At 44.3% G+C, this 12,559-nt stretch overlaps 1 protein-coding gene across 1 annotated transcript in view; it reads left to right on the forward strand.

Annotated features, from left to right (window-relative positions):
* Positions 1 to 12,559, forward strand: part of LOC124545784 — a gene marked incomplete at its 3' end in the record, with an annotated part of 92,622 nt that overhangs the window by 53,943 nt on the left and 26,120 nt on the right. Inside the window, exon 3 of the mRNA XM_047124730.1 lies at positions 1,476 to 1,664. Within this exon, the coding sequence (XP_046980686.1) occupies positions 1,476 to 1,664 (189 nt within the window). The remainder of the gene's footprint in view (positions 1 to 1,475; positions 1,665 to 12,559) is intronic.

A 12,559-nucleotide genomic window follows, 5' to 3' on the forward strand; every position in this document is an offset into this window, starting at 1 on the left:
TCATGTCAAGATCTCCCAGTAACGGTCAGCGGTCATTGTTTTCCATCTTGCCAAACACTCCACGAGTATAACAACCGCTCTCTCCCAAACATGGTGATAATCTCCTTCCCAGCTGATGGCATCACATTAAACATCTTCGTCTTTGGAAAGTATGGGTCTGTCTGCTCCGTTGAAGGCCGCTTACAGCTGAGGGTGTGATGCTGAAACCACATTACATCACCCATAACAATGCGGCAGACAATGTTCTCTTCTATGGATAACGGTTGAAAAAGTTGCAGACTTGCCGCATGCTCTTCTTCTTGTGTTGTTTGGACGGATTTCGTGGAACCCACCGGAACAAACTTCACGATACTGCAGAATATTGTGAACAGTATTTCGCAAGCTTCCGAACATTTGCCGTCATTTGCCGTAACGTGATCCTCCTTTTGTCCTGGATCAGCTCCTCCACGCCAACTATGTTCAGATCTTTCGATGCCGAGATGGGTCGGCCACTGGGATACTCACCTGTGACGTCCGCTATACCAGCCGCAAACCTTCGACGTCATACTGCAGCATGCTGACGAGACCTTACCACCTCTCCGTATACTTCTACCTGCTGCCAGTGTATTTTAACCGGGCCACAAAAATCGTATTAGTGAACGGAATTCTTCCCGAGAACAATTTTCCAACCGTGTCGCCATCTATATTTACCTCCAACTGGCGCTATAGGTGGTGTGTTGCTGAAACACTGCACAGTTATCGACCTCATGTATCACAATTAGCACACCCTACGAATATCTCCATAAGAGACGAAACTTCATATATATTGGCCTTGTAACCTTAGTTTTCGATCACCCCTCGTTCACGGCTGTGTTGTGTACATGCTGCACTGACACCCGACCATGTCTTCTGGGTGTGTCACTTTCGGTGTCATGTAGTGAATGACGCGACATAACACTCAGAAAATTTTTATTGAAAAAGTGATAGACTGAAACTTCCTGGCAGTTTAAAACTGTGTGCCGGACCGAGACTCGAACTCGGGATCTTTGCCTTTCGCGAGCAAGTGCTCTAGCAACTGAGCTACCCAAACACGGCTCACGCCCCGTCCTCACAGCTTTACTTCTGCCAGCACTTCGTCTCCTACCTTCCAAACCTTCTGCAAGGTTCGCAGGGGAGCTTCTGTGAAGTTTGGAAGGTAGGAGACGAGGTACTGGCGGAATTAAAGCTGTGAGGACGGGGCGTGATTCGTGCTTGGGTAGCTCAGTCGGTAGAGCACATTCCCGCGAAAGGCAAAGGTCCCGAGTTCGAGTCTCGGTCCGGCACACAGTTTTAATCTGCCTGGAAGTTTCATATCAGCGCACACTCCGCTGTAGAGTGAAAATTTCATTCTACAAAGTGATAGACTGTCTAGAGCAGTAGGACCTCAGCTTTAGAATGGTACCTGTTCGACGCCTGTTCATGCTCAGTTGCAAGAGAGGGCCGTGTGGCTGTTGCAGCAGCAGCAGCAGCAGCAGCAACTGGAGCCGTTCTACGTGCGCTCGTCGTCGTCGGTGACGGCGTTCACCACGTCGGCCAGCAGCACGCACAACAACCTGCACTCGCCCGCTCGCGACGGCGACTTAGTCAAGGGCCCGCACCACGACTACGCCGCGGGACTCGACGCGGCGCTAGACGGGCCAACCGACGTGAGTACTCGGCTGACTCCGACATGCCGAAGCTCCCTCTTGTAACACCTCCGTTTATTATCCCGACCTGATCTGATCGAATAGCAGTCCAATATTTATTTTTAACATGACCGTGAACTTAATGGGGCTGGTATTGGGAATTTACTGCTACGGAAGTTGTTACTTTCCAGTTCGTTCTGATCAATACTATAATACTGAATGTCTGGTAATGAGGAACACCAACACAGTTTTACTAGTTACGAACTTATATTCTTCTCAAAACACAAAAAAGGAGATAGCCACTGCCTTCGTCATACATATCTAATTACGGCTAATCTCAGCACAGGCTTTCTTCATTTTCCATTATCGTCACACGCTAATCCATCACTGCATCCAACACTGCAATCCAAGGTTAGGCCGGTGCGGTAGACGCGACCAAATATCGGCACTAGTAACGTCACTCATCACTTTCATAATGACACTTCTTCACTTTCCCGGCATTATTCTATTACATAGGGGTCTAGCCACGGCGATGGCCACACCCTTCTCCGTTAAAGACCCTATTTCAATAATGGCCTTCACACACACACCATTCCCGCCAACCACACTGGTGCATCTCCACTCGATCTCGCAACACGTCACAATCGATTGTTCGCCCTATCGACCTATGCCGAGTGCAAAGTTATAGTAAGGGCCTACGGACCCCTTACACTCTCTGCGCTGCTCTCCAGACCCTGCCGGGCCAGCCACAGTGCCGCCATGGTATCTCGAATGTAAACGATTTGCCTTCGACGACGTTACTCGTTCAGGCGTAAGACTATAGCGCTACACTATGTGATCAAAAGGATCCGGACACCCTCAGAAACACACATTTTCATATTAGGTGCATTCTGCTGCCACCTACTGCCAGGTACTCCTTATCAGCGAGATCATCAGTCATTATCGTCAGGGAGCAGAATGGAGCGCTCAGCGGAACTCACGGACTTCGAACGTTCAAATGGTTCAAATGGCTCTGAGCACTATGGGACTTAACATCTGAGGTCATCAGTCCCCTAGAACTTAGAACTACTTAAACCTAACTAACCTAAGCACATCACATACACCCATGCCCGAGGCAGGATTCGAACCTGCGACCGTAGCAGTCACGCGGTTCCGGCTTCGAACGTGGTCAGGCGATTGGGTGTCACTTGTGCCATACGACTGCGCGCGAGATTTCCACACTACTGAACATCCCTAGGTCCACTGTTTCCGATGTTATAGTGAAGTGGAAACGTGAAGAGACACGCACAGCACAAAAACTTGGATTTCATGGTCGAGCGGCTGCTAATAAGCCATGCATCACGCCGGTAAATGCCAAACGACGCCTTCCTTGGTGTAAGGAGCGTAAACATTGGACGACTGAACAGTGGAAAAACGTTGTGTGGAGTGGCGAAAGACGCTACCCAATATGGCGGTCCAATGGCAGCGTGTGGGTATGGCGAATGCCCGGTGAACGTTATCTGTTTGCGTGTGTAGTGCCAACAGTAAAATTAGAAGGCGGTGGTGTTACGGCGTGCTCGTGTTTTCATGGAGGGGCTTGCACCCCTTGTTCTCTTGCCTGGGAAAATCACAGCACATGCCTACATTGAACTTTTAAGCATCCTCTAGCATCCCACTGTTGAAGAGCAATTCTGGGATGGCAGTTGCATCTTTCAAAACGTTCGAGCACCTGTAAATAATGCATGGTCTGTAGCCGAGTGGTTACACGACAATAACATCCCACTAATGGACTGGCCTGCACAGAGTCCTGACCTGAATCCTACAGAACACCTTTCAGATGTTTTGGAACGTCGACTTCGTGCCAGGCCTCACCGACCGACATCGATACCTCTATTCAGTACAGCACTCGCTAAAGATTGGGCTGCCATTACCCAAGAAATCTTCCACCACTTGTTTGATCGTATGCCTGCGAGAATGGAAGCTGTCATCAAGGCTAAGGCTCGGCCAACACCATACTGAATTTCAGAATCACCGATGGAGGGTGCTAGGAACTTATGTCATTTTCAGCCAGGTGTCCTGATACTTTTGATCACATAGTGTATATGCGATAGTGGCATTATGTAATGAACTAGCTGTCAAACTTGATATCTACAATTGTCAGATAGTGAAAAACCTTGTAACCTCCCCACAAAAAATATTAACTAAATATTATGGATAGTGATTCTATTTTTAGTGTAACCTCAGAACAAAATTGGTTCCCATTTATAACCTCCCTACGGAAATTCATTCACATTTAACCTCCACACAAAATTCGTTTCCCATTTAATGTGCCCACAAAATTCTCTTCTCATCTAATGTAAGCTCGAAACAGAAAAATTCCTAAACCTCGTAATAAAAAATTAATTCAGTAACTTGGTACATTTTGGACGAGAGCAGCGCTGCGTCATGGCCCTGTAAGATAATTCTGAATAATAAAAAAGGCAAAAATTCTCACCTCTGCTCGGACCTCTTGCAACCTATTATAATATACATAGAAAAGCACTCCGTCTTGAGGCCACTCGTGGCCTACCGGGACCATCCGACCGCCTTGTCATCCTCGGTGGAGGATGTGGACAGGAGGGGCATGGGGTCAGCACACCGCTCTCCCGCTCGTAAGAAGGTATTCTTAACCGAAGCCGCTACTCTTCGGTCGAGTAGCTCCGCAATTGCCATCACGAGGCTGAGTGCACCCCGAAAAATGGCAACAGCGCATGGCAGCATGGATGGTCACCCATCCAAGTGCCGACCACGCCCGACATCACTTTACTGCGGTGATCTCACGGGAATCGGTGTATCCACTGCGGCAGGGCCGTTACCACATTATAATATACATGTAACAGAAAATTATAGAACAACTTTAAAACGTTGCGGAAAAGATATTACGATAATGATGTACTCAGAGTTGACATACGTCCGTCTATAACCTCAGAACATGTAGTGATGAAGGCAGTAAAGCCGAAATAAGCTTATATACTAAAATAAAATATCAAGCACCACACTGTTTTCAATTCCCTGCATGATACCCTACTGTAATGAATGCAGCTTCACCAATACTCGGTCAGAATAATCTTTCGCGCTGCCAATCTTCTTCGATACACTGATAATCTCTAATCCGTCTGCCGCTACGACCTAGTATGCTTATGAATACGATAGCATAGTTCATTGCATTTCATCCAAATGAAGGTACTTTATTACGATCATTTACGATTTTGACATTGTAATATCTCTTATGTCTCCGGTACTAATAAACGATATTTCATTGAAAGCTCTCATTCTCAGTTTACCCTTTACATTATAAACGGCAATCAATTGATCACCGAACACCCTTCACAATGGGAGAATGGAACGATTTCAGTGAAAGCTTACTACCACCCGATTTAAGACATTTACCGCACTGTGAAACCTGATCATCAATTCCTGTTTCATAGAAATCAGATGGCCGTTGACATATCCACAACCGCTTTCACTCTTGCACTTCTTCGTCCAACTGAAACCGACGCCCACACGTGTCACTTTCATGTCACCGAAGACGTGAAAATAACGCAGTGAAAGATACGGTCTGTAAGAAGGATTTTCTAGTATTTCGCAACACATTCGCTGAAGTGAAGCTTTCGTCCGAGTGACAGTACGTGGGCAGACGTTATCGTGCAACAGAATGATTCTTTTCGGCGGAATGCCTGGGCGATTTGATTATAAGGGACGTCTCAGTTTCTGTAGTGTCTTCATAGCGCTGCGCATTGATTGCCGTTCCGCACTCGAGGAAATCGACGAGCAGAGGGCCTCTGCTGTCGCACAAGTAGGTCATCGTGACCTTAGCGCAACTTGTGTGAACAGCTCTGGATGCCGTTGGTCGGGGACCAGTGGGATGTCTCCACTGTTAGCTTTGTCATTTGCCCTCTTACTGTGGGAATGCTGTTGGGCGGAATCTTCCTGTTGCACGATAGCCGCCACCGTCAAGCTGCCAATCGGACGGAGGCCAGGCTTCAGTTATTTGGTTGGGGAACAGCGCAGCATACTTCGCAGGATCTTCCACTGTGTACTTATAACATCTTTGGTAACCTGAAGAAAGACATGCGTTGTTTCAGTCGGATGAAGTGCAAGAGTGGGTACGGTTATGGTCCCGTTAGTGGCAGACCGCATTCTACGAAACGGGAATGACCGTCTCGTTTCCCCGTGGTGTAAGCATCTTAAACCGGGTAGTGATTACTTTTGACTGTAACCATTCCATGGTGCCGTTGTGGCGGGTGTTGTGTTTTCATTTGACTTCCCATCATACAGCAACCGTGCCTTACCTTTCTTCTTGATTATATCATCAAAGTCAGCCGCCGTCGTTCCCTGATACACTGATAATGGCTAAGCCATCTAGGTTTACCAGTGCGAACAGTATAATCCCCAATCGAGTGTGATGAAGATACACCATGTCTTTTTGGCCAAACATTTCAACAAAGTCATCTCTTAACAACAAATAATATTGAGCTAATAAAGACCATCAAAACGAATACAGGGATTAGAAAAGAGAGGGTTGTCGTAACGAGACTGAATACCTTAGCCCCCAAATCCAAAAATAAATGAAAAATAAATCTGATCGAAAAAGCACATAAAAATTTGCTTGACGCCTTCCTGAGAGGCAATCTCTACTCTTTCCTAATTAACAATGTAAGTCTACTCAGATGTGACTTAAATTCAAATTCAAAAAAATAGTATCGACAGGAGTTGAGAGATCTACGCCAAATTAATTAACAAACGACGGAGATGATCCCCCTTGGTACACTAAACGAGTTAGAACTCTGTTGCACAAACAACGAAAAAAGCAGGCATAATATAAAAGAATGCAAAATCCACAAGACTGGCGATATATTGCGGAACCTCGAAATTTAGCTCGAACTTGAATGCGAGATGGTTACAATACTTTTCATAACGAGACTTTGTCTCGAAATCTCGCAGTTAATCCAAAGAGATTCAGGTCGTATGTAAAGTATCCTAGCGGCAAGACACAGCACTACCTCCACTGCATAAGTGGCAATACTACCGATGAAATCGTCACTATGACACCGATATTAAACTTAATCTTCCCAATTCTTTCATCAAAGAAGACGAACTAAACATTCCAGAATTCGAATCAAGAACAACTGCCAACATCATTAACTTAGAATTAGATATCCTCGGAGTAGTGAAGCAACTTACATCACTTAATGAAAGCAAGTGTTCCGGTACAGGCTGTATATTAATTAGATTCCTTTCAGAGCATGCTGACGCAATAGTTCCGTACTTAAAAATTGTATACAACCGCTCGCTCTACAAAAGATTCGTACCAAAAGACTGGAAAGTTGCTCAGGTCGTACCAGTATTTAACAAAGGCAAAAGGAATAATACACTAAATTACAGACCCATATAATTGACGTCGATATGCAGCAGGATTTTGGAACATATATTATGAATTACCCCGAAGAGAACTATCTGTTGACACACAGGCAACATGGATTTAGAAAACTTTGTTCTTGTGAAACACAATTAGCTGTTTACTGACACTTAGTGTTGAATGATATTCTCAAGGAATTTTAAATTGATTGTGTATTTTTAGATTTCCGGAAGGATTTTGACACTGTTCCTCACAAACGGCTTGTAATCAAATTGCATGCTTATAGAATATCGTCTCAGTTATGCGACTGGATTCGTGATTTTTGTCAGAGAGGTCACAGTTTGGGTAAATGACGGAAAGTCATCGAGTAAAACCAAATAGATTTGTGGAGTTCTAGGCCCTTTGTTATTCCTTATCTGTACAAACGGTTTAGAAGTCAGTGTGGGCAGCAGTCTAAGTTTGTTCCATGCTGTCGTTAATCGCCTAGTAACCTGATCCCGAAGATCAAATCAAATTGCAAAACTATCTAGGAAAGGTATCTGCATGATGCGGAAATCGGCAATTGACCCTAAATAATGAAAAGTGTGAGGTCTTCCACGTGAGTGCCAGAAGGAATCCGCGAAACTTCACTTACACGATAAATCAAACACAAAGGGTCTAAATTAAACTAAAAACTTAGCAATCACAATTACGAATAACTTAAATTGGAAAGAACACATAGAAGACATTGTATGGGAGGCGTACCAAAGACTCATATTTATTGGCAGAACACTTATTAAGATGCAACAGATGTACTAAATAGACCGCCTACTCTATGCTTGTCCATAATCTCTTGGGGTGCTGCAGCACGGTGTGGGATTAAAAGGGGTGCATCGAGAAAATTCAAAGAAGATTACCACGTTTTTTATTATCGAGAAGCGGGCCAGAGAAGTTCACGGACATGATACAGTATTTGGGGTGGACATTCTTAAATCAAAAGCCTTTCTCGTTGCGACGGGATCTTCTCACGAAATTTCAGCCAACAAGTTTCTCCTCCGAATACGAAAATACTTTGTTGACCCCAAACTACATAGAGAGAAATGATGTTCACAATAAAATACCGGAAATCAGAGCTCGTATGGAAAGCTGCAGGTGTTCGTTTTTTTTTTTCGAGCACTGCTCGAGAGCGGAATAATAGAGCATTCTTGTGAAGGTGGTTAGATGAACCCTCTGGCAGGCACTTAAGCGACATTGTTCGTGAAATTCATTGAATTTTGACATCTTCTGTGTTCTACTCGATAGTGTACTTGGGCTTTTCCTGACCATTTTGGTATATAATATGTTAACATCAGACAGTTGTTAGACCTTCAAATAATATTTTGAATGTTGACGTGTGACTGTTGAATATCGCGGCGACGCATATACTGTCACAGTTGGGCAGACATATCTTGGGAACTACTCAGTCTAGAAGGGTGTGAATTGCTTTGTTTTGTGCGTACTGCTTCGTCCCAGAAGTGGCACTACGAATAAACAAATCAGTCCTTTATTTCTGATAGTAGTTTTCGTTGAAAGTAGTTTGATTACCGGCTATTTTTGTAGTAAGCTAACTTCTATTGCTTTTACAGGAATATTATGATAAGCCCACTAGCGGTAACTGTGACAATTCAGAGAAGAAGAAAAGAGCTGTGTGGAGCACTTTCTTTTAATCGAATATCAACCGATGACAAGCCATGTCATGCTTTTTGTCCACCTCCACCAAACACTTGGTGTAAATATAGGCAAGCTGAATTTTCTGCCACTCTGCATGAGTTTACACATAAACATTCTCTTACTTTGGCAGTAATGGAAGCAATCAAACCTATTTACAGATTTGAGAAATCCTGAGCTACTGAAGAAGAGCTTACATAGGAAGACCCAGAATGTGAATGAGTCCTCCAAAAATCTTGTGTGGTGCTGTGTACCTAAAAATGTATTTGTTGGCCATACGACTCTAAAGTTAGCAGCGTCTGATGCTGTAATAACTTTTAATGGTGGGAACTATGAAAGAATTAAGATTCGGGAGAAGTTAGGTGTATGATTTGGACAGAACACAGCTAAAGGACTGCGGGAACTGGATGTGCTTCGTGTGCGTGAAGCAGAGTTAGCTGCTCAGCAAACGACAAAATAAGCAAGAAACAAAAGCACTGGGCTGTTGTGACACTGAAGAACACACAGACTATGGGCCAGCGCAAATCTAGTGCATAAAAGACGCAGAAATGTAAGTCTGTATAAGAATTTGTAACAAAAAATTTTAAACCTCAATATCTCTGAACTACATTTTCTGCAATAAATAACCCGCTATCTAAAAAAGTAATGATGGTAGAGACATGAAATTGTCACAGCATGCCAAGTGCTAGGTTCAACACTTATGGAACTGGAATAATTAAAATATGCTGAGTTGTTTTGTTTTTATGTTCATTTATTTACAAAATTCTGTCAAAAAAATTGCGTGCCTTTTTCGAAAAAAAAAAAAAGATAACATGCCCCTCAATACAATTTTAGTAATAATTCTAGGTCAGTGTATCTAGAAAGGTGCAGTCAATAATTTTGGAAAATTGTTACTTCCCAAATTATGGGTCGCACAATCCGATAATTTAACATCGTTGGCGGCATGGGACATATAATGTCACCTTAAATGTGATTTGAAGAGTATCCATGTGGACGTAGCTACAGATGTCATCATCGTCATCAGCAAATACCTGACGTAGAGTTTCGTCTACCGAGCTACTCTTTTTAATTAAATATGCTGGTCACCATCTACCTGTGCCTTCGTGCAGTCCTGCAGTCGATCTACGTACCGCAGCCGTTGTCTACTATTTATAAGCAAATGACTCCCATGGCTAATGTTGTCAGGGCAATTATCTAGAAAATATGGATTTACGAACTAGTGGTTTAAAAATTAGGGGTGCTAAGATCTAAAAGTTCCAGAAAAACAGGACATAATATATTCCGAACAATTTTTTTTTACACTGATACAACTATAGTGAACAGCACTGTTTCATTTATAAAAAAATACCAACATTAGACTGATTGCAAGACCCCGTCTCGAGATAACAAACCCTTTTGCCATTTCGCTTAATCGTGTCAACGCGGCCGACAAGAAAACAAATCGTTTTCCATTAAATACCTAACGGAATTTTTCACGCAATGGATCATCTGATAAAAAATAAATCCCTCGTAACTTAGTTATGTGTGACTGTTATTACTAAACCAAAGCGTTAATGTTTGGGATACGTTATTGTCTACTGAATTGATAGTTTTGGTCCAGATTATACTCAATTTTACTTGCTGTTTGCGAGTACACAGACGCAGGAATCATGTATTAATGTTATTAATCCAATACAAGCAAATCAAAAGAAAATATATGTAGTTAACATGAAGGTAATCTAACTGAATCTTAGGTCTGCCTGACAAGCCCACAAGAAATGTCTAAGGCAAGAGTGACGATCAAATCAAATGTTGCTCCTCCCCCCCCCCCCCCAAGCTGCATAATCACTGTAGGTGCATAATGATTACTCTTACCGTACTGGGAAGTAAAGCATGTGTTCCACACGCAAATATCGAAACGCACTCAGTCATGGATAAGCTCAAGGCCACAAGACCAGAAATCGAGTCGCATTAACTAACCAAGTTTAAAATGAATGGATAGAAATTTAAAAGGCCACAAGACCGGAAATCAAGTCTCAGTGACTAATTAAGTTTAAAGATAATAGATCGATATTTGCTAACCATGTGATAGCCTAAGTGACATGCTATTCTCACGAGAATCTACGGCTGCAATCGATTAGACCTACGTCCACTGCAGCCTGATGGCAGAAAAAGCCCATCAGAAATAGAGTGGCAAGCTGATTCTCGAATACAAGCCCGCAGCTCTCGTCTCCATCACGCTCCACTGAGTCTCCATCCTCTTCCCCTGAACAAGCGTGATCATTCAAAATTTTCATCCCTCTCTTCGCCACAGAGTCTCTCGCTGTTTTCTGCGCAAGCTCTACTCCACCTTTGAGAAGCCATGGCTGAACAATGTCCAATAAAACTCTTAGAAACAGAGCTCATACATCCCTCCTAGCAGATATTTTTTAAACCACCAAACGAGGTGCTCCCCTGCGTCGTGCTGGAAAATTTGCTGCTTGCATGGCTTAGCGACCCGATGGCGCCAGTGCAGCTTTCCCTCACCGTCTTTTACTAGGATGGCTGTCTCGGAAGCCCTGCCAGCGAAACGCACTATCAAGAAGTTTTTTTAACTTGGATACAGCAGTTTGTAAAAGAATTTATTTTGAATTGACCGGATGCATAGCACTGTTCCCAAAATGAACTTTTTAGAAAGTCAGTCCTGCCATACTGGCTGCAACACGCCATTCCAAAGACATGGAGCTGCACGAGATTGCCCGGCACCACAGTGCCAAAGCGGCGTCCCTTACAGAGACCACCTGTGGAAGTGGTTAAGCAATGCCCTCCACTGGGATGGGACCCACGCAAGGCTGCTATCACACACTGACCACTCGTCTGATACCTGCCGAGCAGGATTGTCCGAACCCGTTCTCCTGCGTATGGGCGATGGGTAAACCCATCCAGTAACGGCCTGACCATTGCGCTGACTCGCTCAACGAACCACACACCGACCCATCTGACTGTGGGTAGCCGCTTTGCAGACTCCAACTGCCTGCTCTGAGTAGGGGCTGGCAGGTAACGGTCGGGCTAGCAGGTAGAGGTCTGCCGTGAAATAGACACACCAGGAATAACAATCCGATCGCTACAAAATCGCCCATACACAGATGAACGGGTAAGGCACACCTGCGTGGTAGAGAGGGTAGAGGGGATTGGCCGACTAATCGGCCTGCGCATGGGCGGAAATTCTGGCAATGGGCGGCGCTGTAAGCGTCTTGACGGGAATGAGGTCGGCTACCAATGACAAATACAGCGCTCTATCAAAGCTGTGATTTGAGTTTCGCATTACGCCATGTGTATTGTTCAATGTGCTTGACTGTTCGGCTGTCAACAGTCATGGCACTGTTAGTTAACTAAGCCTATCCACCATGGCGTGGTCGAAGTACATCGGATGGGAAAAACCGGATTTTAATTGGCCTGGTGACTAATACGGGGTAAAAAGCAATAAAGCATCTGGCTGTCACTGTCGTGAGGCTGTCGCTAGACATGTTCAGTATGCAGTCCATCGTTTTCTGTCACAAGTTGGAATCGGGAAGCAGTATGTTCCAGAACAGATTGGAGTGTCTCGGGAGTCACGTTCAGAATGCGATGAGCAGTGCATATCTTCCATTCAGCTCAGTTCGTAATCTGAGAACTCAACACAGCTAGAAGCCACACAGCCGGAAGGCCACGCTGTAGGGAAAGGACGGCTGATAAGTCTACCATTTCTGAACTGCCTGTGCAGCAGCCACTTCACTGGCTGCGCATTGTGCGGAGGAGCGCCATCTTGTATAAAAATGATCCTAGCCACACATACACGCTGTTGGAAGGATGGAATGACGTTGATGCGCAAAAGGTTCGCAGAACGCTCACCAGT

Source organism: Schistocerca americana, chromosome 8 (genome assembly GCF_021461395.2).
Source record: "Schistocerca americana isolate TAMUIC-IGC-003095 chromosome 8, iqSchAmer2.1, whole genome shotgun sequence".
Classification (NCBI taxonomy): Eukaryota; Metazoa; Arthropoda; class Insecta; order Orthoptera; family Acrididae; genus Schistocerca; species Schistocerca americana.